The sequence below is a fragment of the Gossypium hirsutum genome, chromosome A13 (assembly GCF_007990345.1).
Source record: "Gossypium hirsutum isolate 1008001.06 chromosome A13, Gossypium_hirsutum_v2.1, whole genome shotgun sequence".
In the NCBI taxonomy this organism is placed as follows: Eukaryota; Viridiplantae; Streptophyta; class Magnoliopsida; order Malvales; family Malvaceae; genus Gossypium; species Gossypium hirsutum.
This window is the reverse complement of record NC_053436.1, coordinates 103,703,865-103,725,172: the sequence shown is the minus strand read 5'-3', so window position 1 is coordinate 103,725,172 and position 21,308 is coordinate 103,703,865. Positions and strand designations below refer to the sequence as shown.

At 33.7% G+C, this 21,308-nt stretch overlaps 2 protein-coding genes and 2 non-coding genes across 5 annotated transcripts; 2 read left to right on the top strand and 2 right to left on the bottom strand.

Moving 5' to 3' along the window:
- The first annotated feature begins 1,036 nt into the window (after positions 1–1,036).
- LOC107894784 (protein LEAD-SENSITIVE 1) lies at positions 1,037–2,733 on the top strand. Its single transcript, XM_016820002.2, has 2 exons — positions 1,037–1,201; positions 1,988–2,733. The coding sequence occupies exons 1-2, from the start codon at positions 1,126–1,128 to the stop codon at positions 2,479–2,481; spliced, it is 570 nt and encodes a 189-aa protein (XP_016675491.1). The 5' UTR covers positions 1,037–1,125; the 3' UTR covers positions 2,482–2,733.
- On the bottom strand, positions 1,283–1,387 carry LOC121213040 (U6 spliceosomal RNA). The gene has a single exon (XR_005908409.1). It is a non-coding gene; the product is annotated as a U6 spliceosomal RNA (small nuclear RNA).
- A 4,312-nt stretch (positions 2,734–7,045) lies between the features above and the next one.
- LOC107893208 (protein LEAD-SENSITIVE 1) lies at positions 7,046–9,038 on the top strand. 2 transcript variants are annotated; one of them, XM_041085530.1, is made up of 3 exons: positions 7,064–7,190; positions 7,852–7,927; positions 8,305–9,038. In XM_041085530.1, the coding sequence occupies exons 1-3, from the start codon at positions 7,188–7,190 to the stop codon at positions 8,799–8,801; spliced, it is 576 nt and encodes a 191-aa protein (XP_040941464.1). In that variant the 5' UTR covers positions 7,064–7,187; the 3' UTR covers positions 8,802–9,038. The 2 variants fall into 2 exon arrangements, with proteins under 2 accessions (XP_016673628.1, XP_040941464.1); XM_016818139.2 differs by lacking the exon at positions 7,852–7,927 and having other exon boundaries at positions 7,046–7,190.
- LOC121213018 (U6 spliceosomal RNA) lies at positions 7,254–7,357 on the bottom strand. Its single transcript, XR_005908387.1, has one exon. It is a non-coding gene; the product is annotated as a U6 spliceosomal RNA (small nuclear RNA).
- Positions 9,039–21,308: the final 12,270 nt, after the last annotated feature.

Sequence of the window (21,308 nt, the reverse complement as noted above, 5' to 3'; positions counted from 1 at the left end):
AAATTGTCTAATTATATTCTTCTCAATGTATGCCATTGATTAAGTCAAAAGAAAATCATCTTTCATATTATTTCAAAACTTTATTTTTATGATTTTCATGACCGAAAATGTTTACTCTATTATTACAATAGACACTTAGAAGAGGTAGCACAATATGAATAGTTTTATTAATTATTATTCAATGTATCTGTAACATTCATTTGTTTAATTAATATCTTTTTTTCTTAATTTTTTAATTATTTTGAGATGGGGAAAGAGGTTAAAGAAATTAAGTAACCAATGAAAGATTCGTATTACCCAATTAATATTTATTCAATCCAAGTAATTTAAACAAAAAACTTATAAACCAAGATGCCTTATTGGATGAAACAAAATCTTCATGAGAAACAGGCTTAACTCATAAGTTTGCTTTACATTTTTGTTGAATGTTTTCATGAGACTCCCCTTGTAGATACCAATTCTTTTATTTATATGACACAGTCTTAGATGTGATGTATTAGGTAAGCTTCTATATATATTAACATGTATTTTATTCTAGGGTCAACACATGGTTCTTAGGTATGGATTCGTTTACATGATAATGTGAACCATCACGTGCAAACTCATATATATATATGCGAACTGTATAGACTATCACTACTAAAATAAAGAGGATCGGGTCGTTCCTATTTAAATAGCGGATCAGTAATAACGAACAATATAACAATTTTGTTTATGTGATGCAATCATATAAACCTCACATTCAATACCTCATACTACCCGCTATAACTAATATTCAGTCAATTGATTCTTAGTTTTTAATTTTAAATGGATATATAAGCATCTTTTTAGCTCTCTATTCTGTAAGGGAAAGAAAGAATCCTGGGAAGAGATTAAATTTCATCTTAAAATTTAATAAATATCACTATTTCAATTATTTTCTAATCCGAACCACTATACCGGATTCATATTCGGCAATGAAATTATTCCTATATTATCTTTCACTAATTTAATCCGTTCTCCACAATAATCCTCTGCCTTGGCACAATCTTTTCTGTCTATATATATACATTGCAGTTTTCATGGCCAAGTTAATCAAGGTAGCTTAATCTAGTTAGAGTTTATAGAAGAATTTAGAGAAGAACGATGGCAACTGGCCAACTACTCAACCCAGGTGATCACATCTATACCGAATGCCTTGGAGGTTCCTACTATCACCACGGTAAATATACTTAATATTTAATGTATTCACCGCCCAAGTTTGATTTATTGTTTTCAATTATTATTATGATTTTTTTTATAAAATAATTTAGACCATTTCTTGATTTGTGCATATCATCGTTGCATAGAAACCATGCTATAATTTTTTCTATATTGTTTCAATTGTGTTGCATGTCTCTAAAGAGATTTAATTATTATTATGTTAGTTAACTTTTTATTCCTTTAAGGATCATAATAATCTGTTATCATTTTAATTTCTTTATGTTATTTTATCGAATTTTATTATAAGTACCTTGTTGTATAGGCTTTGTTAGGATGTATGGCATGTAAAGCACCCTTAACTTACCTCGTCAAGGACAATTGTTGAACTCTTTCGTGCACGGCTCACATGTAGACCTCACTAAGCTTACCTTTAGATTTCATCCCATCACCACTCACCTAGAAGTTACTTTGTCCCCCAAGAGACTGATGACCTTGATGGGACATGTACTATACATGTCTTAAGATCTCAGGATAAAGAAGACCATTCACATCTATAAATATGTCGTTCTGACATGAGGAAGGAATCTTCTTCCGCTTAGTCACCTCCTTCTGCCTCTCAACTACACAAAAGATTCTCTAACGTCCTCCGTATGTCTCTCTGCTCATAACCGCGTGAACTATCACCCCAACCTCCTACCACCATTTCCCTCAACAAATCTATATTTCATACACTAATAATTACGTAGAATCATAGTCTTATCTCGTTATTAATACTTTCGTGGTTTGATTGCTTAATTGAGTTCAGGCATATATGTAGGCAGAGGCCTGGTGACAAACCCCAACACTGGAAAAACCCGAACCATAACAAATGCAGTCATTCATTTCCTTGGACTCGACACCGAAGGCAAAGCTAAAAAAACTAAACCCCAATGCCAGACATGTTTTTTCAAGCCCAAGGGTCAGGGAGTTGTATTAACATGCCTTGACTGCTTCCATGAAGGTAACGGGCTGTATCGCTACGAATACGGTGTGTCGTTATTGAGCTTTACTTTTAAAACCAGTGGGAGTTGCACTCCTCGGAGCTGTTCTGATCCTAATACCGTAATTAAGAGAGCATATGATTACCTCCGTAACCAAGACTTCGGAGACTACAACTTTGTGTTTAACAACTGCGAGCACTTTGCCACCAAGTGTAAAATGGGGAAGGCCCGTTGCAATCAGGCCTTGTTGGGAACAGGACTGCCGGGTGCCCTGGTTTATAATGTTACAAGACGCCTTACCAAAGATATACTCTGGTAGAATATGTGCAATTAATAATGAGCTGATGAAAAAAGGTTCAATATACAAGGGTGAGGGAATATACATATGTAAGTATGTGTGTTTTTGTCAGTTTGATGGTATTTTGATGTCCATCAAGTTCAGAAAATGCTTCTGTTCTTGGGTTTGTAATGGCAAATAGGGTGGGTTAATTGTAATAATAATTTAGTGTTTCCTCTATCTCTCTCAAAGTTAACCTAATTTAAGGTGTGTTTAAAAATTCACTTAGTAATTAGATTTTAACATAATTTACTTATATTTACACATATATGTTGTATGTTTGAATAACTTTATATTATTATTAGATTCTATTAAATTGTGTGTAATTGGAATATTTTGATTACTTACTTCAATCCTTATAAAAAGGGTTAAGAATTAAGTGTGAGTAAAAAATTAATTAATCAGTTAAATCAAAGTGAACCAAACTATTATCTAAATTTAAAATAAATATTTTAAAAAATAGAACATCCACCGGTAATTTTTAAAAGTAAAAAATAAAAATAACGTAAAACAAAAAAAAAAGTGACCCGTACAACTTTTGTAAAGGTTTGAAAAACTTCAAAACTAATATTTTAGAATTCTTTTAGAATTTTATATAATTTTTTTTATAAATTTTAATATTTTTAGATTTTTATAAACTTTTCAAATTTTTGAATGAATAACTTTTTAAATATTTTTTAAACTTTCAAATATTTTATTAATTTTTATTTTTTGATTCTTTAAATAATGTTTTGAAAATTTTTAAGAAGTTTTTATTTACTATTTTTTGAATTTTTATAACTTTAAGAATTCTTGTTCTATATTTTGATTTTTTATTGATGTTTATATTTTTAGTATTATATGTTTTTATAAAATTATGGTTAATAGAATTTTAAAAAAAACTTGAAAATATTTTGAGGGATCAATTTGTTCGAATTTAACATTGACGAAGACCCTAATCAATATTTATACCGAAGTATAAAAAATAAAAATAAAAAGCTTAAATATTAAATCAAACTTTAAATCAATTAACTAAAACCTAAAAATTCAATTCCAAAATAACGAATCTTGGGATAGAATTTGTCCTACAACCCCTCTAATCAATTTGTGATTAGTAATGATGATTATTTGACGATTCTATCAAATCTTGAAAAAAATATAATAATTTATTCTACTTTTTAAATTTTTAAAAACTAAAATTATTTTAGTCCTTCATTTTATTTTATTTATCTCTTTTAGTCTTTAAATATATGTTGTTAGCAACCAAGATTCTAGAGATAAGATGAAGAAATTGAAGACACGCAACTTTGAAAAATTGATAAGTAATTCTCAACTTTAAAACAAAAAAAAAAAAGTAATCCAACGTTTTACTTAATTTATATTATTTATTAAGCTTTTTATTGAATTGATGTCACCTATCAATTTAGTCACAACTCAATTACGAAATTAAACATTTTTAATTACCATTTGAGTTAAAGCAACTTTTAGTTTTTATTTTAAATTTTAATAAATTTAATTTGTGTTCTAAATTTTTATATATTTATGTATCTATACTATTTTTTAAGTCTTTTATTGAGTTTGTGTCAACCATTAATTGGGTCTCAACTCAATTAGGGTGTTTTCATCTTTTTATATTTTTATATATCTGTGTTCTAAATACATAGTTTTCACACGCATACGTGTGCAATAGAATTTCTAGAATTAATAATGCTATTGATTGAGTTGGTGTCACAATTTAATCTATTTTTTTCATTTTAATATCACATATATTTTTGTGTTATTATTAATTAGTTTCAAGCCATATGTTTTATTATTTATTGTATGCTATTTTCAAACACACTCCTATGTTCTAAACATATGATTTCCACATACATATGCTTGTGATAGAATTACTAGTTCTAAATAAAATAAATAAAATAATGGATCAAAATAAAACTCTTAAATAAACTATATTAATTAATTAAGGAGTTTTATTTACTATTTCTCTTTATTAATTAAATATAATGCTCTTTTAAATAATATGTATGTTAAGTCCTAATTGAATATGTATATTGATAATTTGAATAATTCAAATAACTTGATCAAATTAATTTTTTGAAAAAATAAATATTTTAGTTGAATCAAGTTTTACTCAACACATAAAAGAAGATATAATTACCATCTTAGTAATTTTTTTGTATGGCCAATGTATTATTTATGTCGGTTTTACGATCCATAAAAACTAATCCTTTTGTGTCTTGTAATTGCCCTTCCCGTCAATGTCATTTCAAAGTTAGAACTTAAGTTCTCTCCTTAAAAATATAATTCGTCTTATCAAGCAAGGTTCATGGGCTGGACCGATGCCTGATTCCAAAAAATTGTCAAGCATAGGTCCATTTTTGGGCCGGCTACTCTGTTCAAAAAACCCATTTTACTATTCAAATATTAATAAAATATTAAAAATATATATTTAGTTGATATTTTATATACTTTTAAATTTAAATTTAAAATTTTTAAATATATTTTTACTATTTAAATTGAATTCAGTTCAAACTAATTTGAGATATAAAAAATTCTTATCTAAACTCGATTCAAATTGGGTCAAACCTACCTAACAGGACAAACTATTTGATCTTTGAATATGTCTAATCTTATTTTTACACCTCACACTTATTATATTAGTAATTAATAATAGGGTTTAATAATACACTCTTTTATTTTTAATTATTTTGTGATGTTTGAAACCCTTAGTGCAACAAAAGACATTTAATTGACCCCAACGTTTATGAATAATTTTTGAAATAGATATTTTATTGACAATTAAAAGCGAAGGCATAAAACCATTGTTAGGAAAGAGAATTATAAGCAGCTCAGCTAAAATCCTACCTAATCTTGCAACAGAGCAGCAATCCAACATTCACCCACCCATACTAAACCAGAACTAGAACTAAAGGGAAAAAAAAAGGATAGAAACTTTCATCTCATACATCCATAATCCCCGAGAAATGCATCTTTGTTGCATGTCCAAGCAATGGTGTTTCAATGAAATCCAGAGGCCCCTTATAGCAGCCTTCAGCAAATCAAACAGGGACACTAAACACCACAAGTTTTTATTTATCTATTTATCAATTTGAATTTGTTTGTAAGTTAGCAAATTTGGATCTTGATTGAAGTGAAAAGCCACAAGAGCTAAGAGAGAACGAGAGAAGAACTCTTTGATTCAGTAAAAACAGGCAGCTCATAAATGAGCTTAATTTGCATTTTATTTAGCTGATGCGAACAGGCATACCTCACATTCAATACCTCATTTGATTCTTTGATTTTCTTTTATTGGTGATAAGGATTCTTTTGTTTTAGCTTTATCGATTCTCAATTGTGTGAGAACCAAGAAATAAAATCCTGGGGAGAGTTTAAATTTGATCTAAAAATTTAATAAATTCTCTATTTTCATTATTTCTGACCAAAATTCTTAATAACTTTGCATTCCACTACAACACGTTCATATTCGGAGATGAGATCTTATTCCAATATGATCTTTCTTTTTATTTTAAACGATTGATTCTTATAATAATTCTCTACCTTGGAATATATATATTGCAGTTGTTGGTTCCATGTCATTATATAACAAAACTGTTTTCTCTATTTGAGTTATCGATTTGGATATTGAATATGTTTCAATTAAATTTACTTGAATGTGACATATTTGACAAAACTAGAAGCATAAATCTTTCAATCGACTCCTTTGAATTGATTTGATTAACATGAAATTTTATGATTAAAGATCTAAGATGGATATCAAATTTATTCAAAAAGCTTTTCAAGGATTTACCTATTAATTGAAAAATAATTTATCTTCTTGTTATAATAACCTATAAAAAGGTTTCATTCTCTCTTGGTAAAGAACAGGAAGATTTTCACTTTCTTTAGTTTTTCTCGTTACGAGCCTTTTTTTTGTGTGTATTGAGAGCAGTTTTAGAGTGTTTTTATTAACAACTTTACTGTGTATTCTTGTGATTATTTTATAATATTCTATTGTGAAATAATTAAGTGATTAGTTTGTAATAACTATTAATATAATTTGCTTACGAAGAAAACATGAATTATTGTAACTTTACTTATTGGAATAAAATACTTAGGGCGAAATATAATTATTGCACTATAAAACTTAAACTTAATTTTGAAACCCAATTAACATTTATTCAATCCAAGTAATTTAAACAAAGCATTATTGGTAGAAACAAAACCTGCATGATAAACAGGAAACTCATAAGCTTGCTTTACATTTTATTTATGTGATGCAATCATATAAACCTCATACTACCAGCCATAACTAATATTCAGTTAATTGCTTCTTGGTTTTTAATTTTAAATGGATATATAAGCAACTTTTTGTCTCTCTATTCTGTAAGGGAAAGAAAGAATCCTGGGAAGAGCTTAAATTTCATCTTAAAATTTAATAAATATCACTATTTCAATTATTTTCTAATCCGAATTCCACTACAACGGATTCGTATTCGACAATGAACTTATTCTCTACAATTATCCTCTGCCTTGGCACGATCTTTCTTTCTATATATACACATTGCAGTTTTCATGGCCAAGATAATCAAGGTAGCTTAAACTAATTAGAGTTTATAGAAGAATTTAAAGAAGAATGATGGCAACTGGCCAAGTACTCAAACCAGGTGATCACATCTATTCTAAATGCTTTGGAGGTTTGTACGATCACCATGGTAAATATGCTCAACTCCGAATTTTGATTTATAGTTTTCAATTATTATTACGATTCTTTTATAAAATAATTTTATCATTTCTCGATTTGTATGTATCATCATTGTGTAAAGACCAGGCTAATCGTCTTTATATTGTTTCAATTTCATTGGATATTCCTGAAGGGATTCTTGTTACGTTAGTTAATTTTTCTTTTAAATATCATAATAATTCATTTCAATTTCTTTATGTTATTTTGTTTAATTTGGCGATAAGTACCTTGCTGTATAGGCTTTGCTAAGATGCATGGCATGTAAAGCACCTCTAACTTATTTCACCACGGACAACTGTTGAACCCTTGAACCCTTTCGTGCATGGCTCACATGTAGGCCTCACCTAACCTACCTTTGGGCATTGTCCCATCACCACTCAGCTAGAAGGTTGCTTTGTCCCTCAATAGGCCGATCTTGATGAGACATACATTGTATACATCTTAAGATCTTAGGTGAAAAAAGACCATCCCCACCTATAAATATGCCGCTCTAACCTAAGGAAGGAATCTTCTTCCTCTCAACTACACGAAAGTTGCTCTAGCGTCCTTTTTATGTTTCACTGTGCATAACTCAATTTTTTTTATACGGGTTTAGTTGATTCAATTGTGTTAAGGTATTGTCTTGTGTTGAAGTTTTGTTTCTCACCTTCGTTGGGATCTGTGCACAATTCACAGAAAGAGTGTCTCAATTGATGGAGATGCAGAAAGGTGACTTACAAGACTCAGAGTTGAGGTGTCAACATGTGTAATAGTAATTATTTAATTACTTTTATTCCTTTCATGAAGACAATATCTTACCATCATTGAAAGTCCTATCGACTACTGAGTGATGACACTTAAAAGATTTCTTCCAAAAGAGTATGGTACCTCAACAAATAACTATCAAGTTAAACTATCAAAGCTACTACTTCCTAATTCAACGACTACTTCCATATTTTAATCATTGGCTTATAACTGTTAAGACTTTTGATTAAATTGGGTACCCCGAGGCATATCTCCTCAGCTGGGAGTTTGTTTTTGACTTTGTATCATCTATCCTTATTAATAATACTTGGTGGATTTTGGTTTGCTTAATTTGGGTTCAGGCATATACGTGGGAAAAGCCAAGGTGAAAAACCCCAGAACAGGAAAAGAAGAGCAAATAGAAAATGCAGTGATTCATTTCCTTGGACTGGACAAGAATGGGAAAGCTAAAACATATCGACCCCAGTGCCCGAAATGTTTTCACGAGAGCCATGAACTGGGAGTGGTATTAACATGCCTTGACTGCTTCTATGACGGTAATACAATCTATCGCTACGAATACGAAGTGTCGTTATTGAGCTTTACTTTTAAAAGCAGTGGGAGTTGCTCTACTTTTACCTCTTCTGAACCTGACGTGGTTATTAAGAGAGCATATAGTTTCCTCCATAAAAACAACTTCGGAGAATACAGCTTCTTTTTTAACAACTGCGAGCACTTTGCAACCAAGTGTAAAACCGGGACCGCCCTATGCAATCAGATCTTGTTCGGGACAGGAGTGCCCGGTGCCATCGCTTATAATGTTGCAAGAGGCTTTACAAAAGGTTTATTCTGGAGTTAAAACTTTCATCTTGCACTTAAATGACGGGGATTCAACTATTGTCATCTTCTCTCCTATTTCAATATTATAATAAAAAAAATATTTGTGTATGTGCATGCGAGCTTGACAATTTAATGTTATTTTGATGTCAATCCGGAAATTAATGCTTTTATTTTAGGCTTTGAAATGTGGAATAAAGTGGGGTGTATCTTGTACCGAGGACTACTGATTATCTCAATACATAAATTAATTGTTGGATACTGTAATTTTAAATTTCTAAATTATGTTTTTTAAAGAGCTTAAAATCACGGTAAGAAATACAAATCACAAAAAATTTTAATGGATTGAAATCAAAATGTATCCAAATAAGACACTTATAAATGATGAGATTTAAACTCAAAATAACTTGTGAGAGAATTTATCCATGACAAATAGGCGTAATGTGACTTAAACTTGGACATTCAAAGTCTCGATTCTCAACCTTTGCCAATGCCATTAAAAACTTTATTGGAAAAATAAAACAAAAATAAACAAAGGTTATGCTTGTTAATTTACTTACATGTGTGGTTTTTTTTCAAAGGTACTTAGTTATTATATAATATTCTGGATATATATGAATAAAGATAGTGTTATAGAATTTAAAAAGAAATAAAAGAGAGAATTATAGATTGTTTCGACTTGTATATAGTAGTCATTAAAATTTTTGTTAGACACTGATTTAACATGGACCCAAACCCTATCATCTTCATCTAAAAAATTACTTCTCTCCTTTTTATTCTAACGTTTTATGGTGATATTAAAAATTTATATTTATATATGTATCAAATATAGAAAAAGAATATTATACTAACACAATCTATGAATATTGAGCCACATTTGTGCCAAAAAAAACACTTTTTTTTTCTCAAATTCAGAATAAAAAATGGCAACAACAATATGCAAATGCACCATGTAAGAGACTGGCGATTGATGCCAATCTTCTACATAAAATTAGCATCTGCTGCAACTCCAACACCATGTGCAGATCACATTCAGCCACCTATATATGTAGACTAGACGAGCCATGATTCTTTAATTTATGCATACTCTTGATAACTTTTAAAAGCATATTAAAAAAAAAAGAAGGGAAAATGTGGAATAAATTTGAATTTTAACTCGATAATAATTCGTACAGTTTTTTCAATCTTAATATTTGTAATATTTAATTCTAAAGAGAATAATATCGTATCTAGAAGAGCTTTTATTTAGTCACTTTAGGGTTTTTTTTTTTTTTTACAATGTATTCCAACAAGAAAAAACTGGCCATAAAGCAAGCATATATAAAGAACAGAATTTACAAAGATAGTCAATAAATTCTGATCCCTGCTAATCCCCACCTTAGCCAATTTATCAATTTCAATATTGGTGTAACACCTCAAACCCGGCCTAAACATTATGGCCGAATCTAGTAATATCACATGATAGTGTGTTTGAAACTAAATTGTTGCGATAAAATCATTTCCATGTTATTATCTTTCTTTAACTTTTATCGGATCTAAAAGGAATTGTTTTTCCTCATCTAAATCATTTGTTTTTAAACACTTCTTGTTGCGGAAGCTTAAATAAAAATAGTTTATGTGATCATGAGTTTTAGAAAAAAAGTACTTTAGCTTTTCGAAAACCAATTTTCCTTCCACTAGCAGATATAAATCCATAAAATGCATAAATAAGTAAATAAAAACCTAAATTTATGCAAAAGTCCCAGAGAGTCCTCAAATTACAACTCAATAAATCCAAAATAATTAGACCATAAATCATAAAATAAAATAAAACCATGAAAATCCAGAACCGTGGTCACCGTTGAGTCCCCCGTCGCACCGATCCGTCTAGGTCTAGGGATTACATGTGCACATTAAACAGAAATGTAAACTCAGTGTGTAATCTAGCAGAAACAAACAAACAACAATCATAATGCACAGTCAGAAGCAGTCTTGAGCCTAAGCCCTTTTTCAATATCAGTATCAGTTCACACAAGGGCCTTAGCCGATCATAGTATCAGTAACAGATATACAGTATTCAGTAACAAAGTCCTACCCAACCAGCCTCTACACACCATCTCTGTCCAACCCTACACTCCATGTGGGGATTAAATCAACCCACCCATCCCTACTCTCAAGGAAGTACCAAATGCGGCACAAAACAGTAATTTGCAGCTGAGCTGCCAGTATATTAGGCTTAAAAGCCTTTCAATACACTTCCTCCAAATAATATCAACCCAACCCAATGCAATGCAAAATACAACGAAATCTCATTCTATCACAGGTTTGTCAGATACACATTATGTTTAGTGTACATGTTTGTATATAACATGCTTAGTACATAATCCACACAATCAACATGACACAATTAAGGGTCTAAGTAGTGCTTACCGAACCTACGGTAGGTTCACAGTCGACTTGGACGACCCGTGCAACCTTAACAGTCATTTCAGTAAAAATGGGCTCACACGCCCATGTGGCCTGCCCGTATGGCCCACACAGTCCAAATTTGCCTTGGCCATGTGGATTACACGGCCTGGCCCAAAATCCCACATGCCCGTGTGGTTTATTCATGTGGACCCACACACCCAATTGGCCCACACGACCCAAATCAGTCCAGCCCGTGTGTCGCACACGGCCTGCCTGGCCATCACACGCCGTGTCTTGTGCGTACGACCTGGCTTCGGTGATCACACACCCGTATTAGGGCACACGGCCTACCACACGGGCGACTATACACTCGTGTGGCATCGACAGTGAGGTTTTCAGCTTTCGTTGAAACCGTATTTTCTGTGTAATCGGTTACACACCTGTATCGTTTTTGCTCCTAAACGTAATACCGTATTTCCAGAACCTATGGTTGACATTACCAAAGCCAATTTTATCAGCACATTCACAAACCAACTCGGGAATATTACAACATCCTCTTAGAATCATCAAAAACCGAATACGATCACTTACCGAATAACGAACCAATATCCCTATCGTTTAAGACTCCATCGAGGCACTAATCATTGTCTAATCCTCGTCTAAATCGATAGAACCAAAACAACCCTTTTTTAGAAACTAATTTCAGAACAACAGAATAGTGATAAAATGAGCAATTACCGAACAAGCGACAAGAAACGTTGTATAGGAAGAAAGCAAAACGAAGATCAAAAAGGAGAAAAGAAGCAAAATTTCGACAGATTCTTGGCCTACACCTAAATCGAGAGTAAAGCAAATCCTCTTGTTAATCACCCAGCCAGAAAATCGCTAGGACTTATGACAAAACACAACTTATCGAACGATCAGGATTACGCGCAGTACAAAACAAATGAAATGAACTTGAGTAAGACAACGAAAAAGATGAGAGGGAGGGAGAGGTGGAATTTCGGCAGAAAGAGGAGGAGAAGAGAACATAATTTTGCAAAAAGAAAATTGAACAGAAATATTCTGATAACCCATTATCATCTCCTTATCTGATAACCCCCTATCCCAATTCCCCTTACTTTTCTCCATCCAACACCCCACTACTCAGAGTCCAACCACAGTACAACTCTAGTCGAAAATTAGTCAAAAACAAAAATACTATCCCTTACCAATGCAGAGAATCAAACAGAGAACCTCCATCTCACCAACACTTCACTTATCCACCAGACCAATAGGCCCATTCTATTAATTACTTACCATCTTTTATTCAAAAGCCTATCAACCAAAGATTGGGCTTTATTCATAAAAATACAAAAATTTACCCAAGTCATGGCTTGAACTTGGGACCTCCCACACACACTCGGAACATAGAACCACTAAAGTAGATACACAATTGTGTTACATATTGCAAAAATACAAATTTTAATTTTAAGGGCGTTACAATTGGTAAATGTGTATTTTTTTAGTATTTTTTAAAATTTTCAAAATTTTTCGGGTAATATCATGTTACAATATAACATAATTGTAGCGACGTAAAATTTTTTTTGCTTTCGGTCGCTAATTGAGGCTATTTATTGGAAATTTGAAAATCGACTTTTGATTTTATTAAAAAGGGAGTCGCCACCGATCCTTTTTCCTAGGTGTGATCAGACACCTAATAAATCTCTTTTTTAAAAGAAATTTTATTTTTTTAAACAAAAAGAAGGCCGAGTTTAGGTCTACGTCAAAAACCAGAGTAAAATTGGGTTCGGGAGTCGGTTACGCGCGAGGAAGGTATTAGCACCGTCGCGACGCCCAAAAATTGGTATCTCGTTAAACATGTGTTGTCTTGATTTTCAAAAACAAGAATTCAATTTGACATTTAATCGTGATCCGATTGAAAAATGAGAATTTTTAGTTTTCGATTTTTTTAGAAGGGGGTCCTGTTTTGAACACGAGCCGACGAATTTCACCCAACATAACGATGAAATCGATAACTTAATGTTAAATCGGTACATGGCCTTATTTATTGAAATTAAAAAATATGAATAAAAATATTTTTTTAAAATAAAAAAATTTATAAATAAATAAACGGTGAAAACAATGATATAATGAGGTGATTAATAAAAAATATTATAACATAATATTAGGATATTAGAGTAATAATAAATAATATTTACAATAAAAGAAAAAAAGAAAAAGTGTATTAATACCATAATAAAATAATATATGTATAATAAAAAAATAACAATATGCACAAAAAGATGTATGTATATCAAATAATACATAATATTATTAAAATAAAATAATAAGTAACAATAGTGAAAATAATAAGTATAATAATAAATATAATTGTAGTAGGCCAATTTTGGCCCACTAATACCAAGCCCATTGCCCCCTCTTACAACCCAAACCCGATTGACCCAACTAACCTAGCCCAATACCCTAAACCAACCTAGCCCAATCCTAAACTACCTGAGCCCAATTTACAAACCCTAACAACCCAAGCCCACTATCTAAAATTTTCAGCAGCAAACCCTAGCCACCAAAGTCTTCAGCCGCTCTCCCCTCTTCAGCCTCCTCTACTCCTCTGACACCAGCACCATCCCTGGTCACCCCATACCTAGCCATCGCCCATGCTTCTGCCAACACCATCACACACTCCCACCAACCCCTCCATACCCTGGAAAGACAGAAGCAGACCAAACAGAATGGGACAAAAGATAAATAATATTTTCCTAGTTTTATAGTCGGCTATAAAGCTGAGAAATAAACATTTGTAAAGGTGGGGGATTCAATATACAAAAATTGTATCACGAATTTTGGCAAATTAAAAGCAAAAAAAAACGCACATAAAAAAGGTTGAATTTTATTTCCTTTTTTTTGTTTCTTTATTTTTTATTTTCATTTTTTGTTCAAAAAATCAGTTTTAAAACAAAAAAATAAAAAAGGTAGAAAGGGGACTTACCTGAACTTCGGAGCCGCGACATCGGAGCCCTACTCCGTTGTTGAAATCGGCTCTCAAAAAGGAAAATGGGGGTCTCTCCCTTCAGATTTTCGGGCTAAGAAAATAGAGCCTTCAGGCGCCCCCAAAATCGGGGTCAAAAGCCCCCATTCAAGCAACCCCGACCACCACTTACGGTGGCTCCATGGCAGCGGCAATGATGGGTATAAACCCTAGCAAAAGGGGAATGAGGGAGAGAGAGCCAAGAAACTCTCTGTTTTTTTTTTGCTTTTCGAAATGGGGGCTGGAAACACAAAATAAAAAAAGGGTTTTAAGTTATTTGAAAAAAAAGGCATGCACTTTAACCCGTTTAACAGGCCTAATATGTGCCTTTTAATTGAAAATGAGGGAATTGTACATTAGGTCCTTCTCATTTGCGCAAACATTCAATCATGCCACATTTATTTCACTTCCTTTTTAATTTGGCTTTAAAACTTACGCATATTAGCAATTCGGTCCCATTTCTTTTTATTTTATTATTTTCACCCCGAATTTCTGTCTAGAGTTCAAATTAGCCCCTTTTCGTCCTTTTCTTTTATATTTTATTTTATTATTTGATATTATGGTATTATAATTGTATTTTATTTTCTTGCATATTATTTGATATTATTATTATCACCTTCATTCCATTATTATTATTGCTATTGCTATGTTTTTGTTGTTTATATTTTTATTATTAGTATATTGTTATTCCTTAGTTTATTATTATTATATCATTTTTATGTATCTATCTACATTATTATTATTATTATTATTATTATTATTATTATTATTATTATTATTATTATTATTATTATTTTTGAACACATCATGCATTTTAAATTATTACCAATTTTAAATATTTTATATATATCATTTCATTTAATCATCATATGTAGTATTTATTTTTAGATTCTTATACGTATCTTGGTATTTTAGATTATTACATGTATACCTATATATATATCTTTTATTTAAACATTTTTCTATGCATTATCTTACATCAAATTTCTTTTTCTTACGTTATTCTTTCTAAATATTTTATATGTCATTTGAACTAAATTCTCTTTTTAAAATTTTTATATATTACTTAGTTATATTATTTTATATGAAAATTATTTTGAACTCTTTTATTATTTATTGTAAACCTTTATTATTATTAATTTTAAGACTATATAGGTATTTATTAAAAAAAATTTCATAAATATTATTTTGGATTTTATATATATTTTTATTTTTGAACAATATTTTAAATTTTTCTTTTACACATTTTAAGCTCTTTGGTAAATTATTTTAAAGTGTTCTTGTTATTTATTTTTTTGTATTATTCATCTTATTTCATTTAACATATTGTTTATTTGAAGTTTGCTTTATATAGGTTACTTTATTTTATGCCCGAAATATTATATATATTATTATTACTAAATGTACTTTATATTTATTCATGTTTGGTTTTATTTCTCTTTCAAATATTATTATTACTGTTTTGCTACTGCTCTAGTATTATGTTAACATTTTTCATTGATAATGTCATTGTTTGCTTCTTTGATTTATTCTTATTTCATGAATATCTTTTATGTTTTAATTACTAATCAAGGCAATATATCGATTTAACATTAAGTCATTGAGTTCATCGCTATGTTGGGTGAACATCAATTGACTCGTGTTAAAACGATATACCCTTCTCAAAAACCGGAATAAACTAAAATTTCTCGTTTTTTCGGATCATAACTAAACTTTACATTGAATTCGCATTTTTGAAAATTAAGACAACATGTGTTTATAAGATGCCAATTTTTGGGCGTCGCGAGGGTGCTAATACCTTCCTCGCGCGTAACCGACTCCCGAACCCTAATTTTCCTCTGGCTTTTAACGTAGACCTAAATCCAACCTTCCTTTTGTTTTAAAAAAAAATGAATCTAATAGGTGTCCGATCACACCTAGGAAAAGGATCGGTGGCGACTCCCTCTTTATTTTAAAATCAAACTTCAGTTTTCAAACTTTTTCACTAGATTGCCACAATTAGCGACCCCAAACCAAAATTTTTACGTCGCTACAGCTGGCGACTCCACTAGGGACAAATTGTTGAGAGTCGTGTCTGGAATTAAACACATTTTGTCAAAATTTTCAAATTTCCTTGTTCAAAGTAAATATTTGGTCATGATCCGAAAAATCTCGTTTTCAAAATTCATGCATTTATATCGTGCTGTAAATATTTCTTCTAACTTGCTTATTTGGTTGTTTTTCAGTTTTTAATTTTTATGGTTTTAATTTTGGTTTAGTTTCTTTAAATAAAACGTAAAGGTTTACAAGTTTCTCCCCACACACCGTGCACGTGCATTTTTTGTTGCATAACATGAGCTCTATACCCGGGCTCTGTCCCTGTTAAGAGAAAGTAAACGCTACGCCTTCGTGAGTTAACTCGTTCCTCCGCACAGGCTAGTGAATACTTTCGGGTTACATATGACTTATGCTTTCGTGAGTTAACTTGTCCCTCCGCATAGGCATAAGTAAATGTAATCCCTCGAATTGATCTCGTAAGCCTGTGATGGGCTATGACCGAGGCTCCGTGTTAATCTCAGCAGATGATAGTACGGGCAATTCGAGTACCTATCTAGAACCAAAACCGCATATAGTGAACTATACGAGCCACCTAACTAGAGCCATGCCGAACCTCTGTCCGCTTATAGTCACCAAAATAAGTACACGGGGAAAATGCCTTTTGCCTTTCATTTACACTGTTTATGCAAAATAATTGGATTGGGTAGTTTAATTTGTTTTTCAAATTATATTTGTTGTGTTTACTAACCAAGTTTGTTTGTTTTCACTTTTATTTTCATCATGCATCATAGGCATCATATTAAGAAGGTGTTGACTAAAGGTTGGTTGCCAAAAAACGGGTTTCTGATGGAGGAGTCAATTACACAAATAACCGAGAAGAGTGCCGTGGTTCGGGACTGGTCTCTAAAAATTCAGAAAGAAAAGGGGGATAGTCTAGTGGAAGGGTGTGTCGCCAATTTGCTCGAACATATAACTGTAAATGTTCGCCAAAATAACCTTGAGGATTTGGTTCGAATTTGGAATCAGTGGGATTCAGACACTAGAGACATTTTCACTGAGAGGTATGGAGATATAGCTCACCTGATCACCATCCGTGTAGATGAACAGTTGATTCAAGCCATGGTTCAGTTCTGGGACCCAGCTTATCAATGTTTCACCTTCAATCAAGAAGACATGACTCCAACCATAGAAGAGTATGCTGCTTTACTCCGCATCGACAATGTACAATTCGGTAAAATATATGTGAAGGAGCCTAAGCCGATGACCTTCAAGAAAAAATTAGTGAGCCTGACAGACATGACTGATGCATGGGCCGAAAAACAGATAAAGAAGAAGAATGAAACCATTTGCATTCCATGGTCCTCCCTACGAGATTTGGCTCTGAACCATCCCAACATGCTGAAAAGGGTAAATCTATTCGTTTTGGCCATTTACGGTTTGGTCATTTTCCCAAAAGTTCTCGGACATCTCGAAGTTGCAGTAGTTGATTTCTTCGAAAGGTTAAAACAAGGAATCAACCCTGTCCCGACCATCCTAGCCGAGACCTTCAGGTCCCTGAGTAGTTGTCGAAGAAAAGGGGAGGGACGATTTATCGGATGCGCGCAGTTGCTCAATGTTTGGATTTTGAGTCACTTCTGGAAGGTAGAGCGCACTCCGTTCCATATGTTTTCTAAAACATTCTCCCCGCTAGAAGCTTACCTCAAGAAAGAATGGCCGAAGGAAGTCACCGAGCAACATTGGGTATCAGTTTTTCAGAATCTTCGCCCCGAGAATATAACATGGAGAGCACCCTGGATCCGTCCTTCAGTTCTGCTATACAAATGTGGAAGCCAAGATTGGGTACCTTTACTCGGGTTATGGGGAGCAGTTGGATATGCCCAGCTATTAGTCCAAAGGCAGTTTTCTTCGCGACAATTCCTCCCCGCAACTGGAGGATTAACACAGTTCGAGTTCATTTTCGCGGGTGAAGGATATATGAAGAGAGTCCGAGACACTGCAAAGTATTGGAAGGAAATTCATTTCATGGAATTAGCTTTGTATGCTGATACGCTTACCCAAGATTACGACATATGGAGGAAGCAACGGGTAAATAGTCAGCAAATCTCATCAACAAACTACACCATCCAGAATCCTTTCTCGGAGGAAACGCCGTCTGAGCTAGAAATGGCAAGACAAGAATTCGAACTAGAAAAGGCCAAGATGTCTCGGGACCTTAGTGCCCTTCAAGAAGAAAACTATCAACTGAAGATTGAAGTTCAGGTTGAAAGGTCCAGGACTGAAAAAGTACAAAGAGAAGCCGAGATTGTGAGAAACGACTTAAGGGACCTTCATTTGGAAAACAAGAAATTAAGAAACACTATAAAGAATAGCGGGTTGGGCAAGTCGACAGCAGAATGGAAGGAAGAAATTAGCAATATCAAGGGAGGAATGGAGTTTTGGAAGGGAAAAGTAAAGAAAAAGGAGGAAAAGGCTGCGCGCGCTGTGATAGAGTTAAGAAGGAAGAACGCCGAGTATGAAATAGTGGCTGCAAAATTGGCGAATAGTCAGTATGAACATCAAGAATTAAAAAGGAAAACACGAGATCTAGAAAATATGCTGCAATCTCGTCAACAACAATTAGATAACCTCTTGAAGGCTCTAGAAGAAAAGAGTGAGCAGTACGATAAGGACATTCACGCGTATGAAGGAACCCTCAAAGAAAAAGAAATGCAACTTGACTTCTTGATCAATGAAATTCGTAAAGCAGCTATACAAGTTGTTCAATTATCAGATGAAGCCGAAGTTCTCAGTTGCCAATTCCCTCCGAGCCAAAGATCGAGCATATCAGAGTTTTTAGAGCAAGTGAAGAAACAAGGCAATGTGGCTAGGAAATTTGTGTAACTGTTGGAAAAATGAGAACTTTTTGTAATAGACTATGTTGATAAATGAAATGCCTAAATATGGGGCTATCTTGAAATCAACACCAATTTCTTGCATTTCATTCATAACTGACATTCATTTGACATTCATGCATTCATTCATGCATCAGTTCATTCATTGCATATCCCATACTCATTTGCTGAGGTTAAAACGTACAATTCGCAGTTGCCAGACTTCAAGACTGGAACCACGTCATCCGTATAAAACGCGCCGACAAGCTAGAGTAATGGAGAATGAATTCAATGAGAGAATTGAAAGGATGGAAAGGGCTCAAAAGGAATTACAAGAGCAACTGGCCAAATCGCAACAAGAGACGAGAGACCTAATGGTGAGATCTCGAGAGGAATCTCTCGAGCAAAGAGATCAGATGGCTAAAATGATGGAGATGATGACAACTTTGGTCAAAGGAAAAATGCAGAACCCCGATGTTATGGAATCTCGGTCAAGAATTCACCATGATCAGGATCCACTCTATCCCCCGGGATTCACTCCACCTCCCGCATATACAATACAAAGAGGGTATACTCAAGAGGAACCCACTGGCTTGGAACATCGACCTATGCCACCTGCTCCACCCACTAATTTGGGGCAAGGAATGTTAGCGTCGAACCCAGGGGCTAGTTCTGCTAATCCACTAGTTCCAGATCTGGATGACCCAGCTGAGGTAGCCAAGTTGAAATTGGATAACCATGACGCAAAATATAGGAGTCTAGAGGAAAGACTCAAAGCAATAAAAGGCACTGAAGTCTTCTCCGCACTAGGTGCCAAGGAATTCAGTTTGGTACCTGATCTAATTTTGCCCCCGAAGTTCAAAGTGCCTGATTTTGAGAAGTATGATGGGACAAGGTGCCCAAAAGCACATCTCATTATGTTCTGTCGAAAAATGACCGGTTATGTGAACGAGGATAAACTAATCATACATTGTTTTCAAGATAGTCTAACAGGGTCAGCTCTTCGGTGGTACAATCAACTTAGTAGAAAAAAGATTCGATCCTGGAAGGACTTGGCATCAGCATTTTGCGAACAGTACAAGCATGTATCGGATATGGTGCCAGACCGTATGACCTTGCAAATGATGGAGAAAAAGCCATCAGAGACCTTTAGACAGTATGCGCAGAGATGGAGAGATGTCTCAGCTCAAGTGGAACCCCCACTAACAAAAACGGAGATAATCGTTCTCTTTATCAATACTTTAAAGGCACCATTTTATGACAAATTAGTGGGAAGTGCCACGAAAGATTTCGCGGATATTGTAATATCCGGTGAACTCATAGAGAATGCCGTCAAGAGCGGTAGAATGGAAGGATCAGAAGGCTCAAGAAAAGCAGCACCCTTAAGGAAGAAAGAGCCAGAAGCCCACATGGTGGGAACTGGGAGTCGTTACATTCCCAATTCGTATCTTAACCAACCCCGACCTCGAAATTATCCACCCCTGAATTCCTATTATCCCCCTCAAACCCCTTACTACCAAGCACCACATCCGTCCTGCCCCGTATACGCCACAAACAACCGAAAGACCCGTCACCACTTTCCCACAAAACACGGTACCCGCCCAAAGCCAATCAAGGCATAATCTCGAGAGACCGCAATTTACCCCCATCCCTGTGTCGTATGGGGAATTGTACCCAAAACTTTTAGAAAAACAGCTAATTTCTCCCCATTACATGGCACCCCTTAAACCTCCATACCCAAAGTGGTACGATCCAAACGCTAGTTGTGCATACCATGCAGGGAACCAAGGGCACTCTACTGAGAACTGTCTCGCTTTCAAAATGAGAGTTCAAGGACTCATTGACGCGAGTATCCTACGATTCGATAGTGCTAGTAACGCCACGGGGAACCCGTTCCCTAACCATACCGAAGGGAATGTGAGCACAGTAGGGAAAGAGGATGAATGGAAGGTCAGAAGATGTGTATCAGAAATAAGGACGCCTCTACAGAAAATCTGAGAGGTATTGGTTAAGAAAGGATTGCTCTGTCACTCTGATAGAATTTTTGGAGAAGAAGGTCAAAGTTTTTACAATTTTCATTGGATTGTTGGACATGACATTCAGTCGTGCGAGGACTTTAAAAGGTTACTTCAAGACCGGATGAATAATAAGGAGATCAAGGTCCTTAACAAGAGTGAAGATGCCAACGAAAGAGAAGTATGCGTCT

Bases quoted from the DNA above. Each gene is read 5' to 3' on its own strand.
- LOC107893208 (XM_016818139.2), top strand. From the start codon at position 7,112: ATGATGGCAACTGGCCAAGTACTCAAACCAGGTGATCACATCTATTCT. The intron at 7,191-8,304 runs GTAAATATGCTC...ATTTGGGTTCAG, and splicing joins AGGTTTGTACGATCACCATG to GCATATACGTGGGAAAAGCC.
- LOC107894784 (XM_016820002.2), top strand. From the start codon at position 1,126: ATGGCAACTGGCCAACTACTCAACCCAGGTGATCACATCTATACCGAA. The intron at 1,202-1,987 runs GTAAATATACTT...AATTGAGTTCAG, and splicing joins AGGTTCCTACTATCACCACG to GCATATATGTAGGCAGAGGC.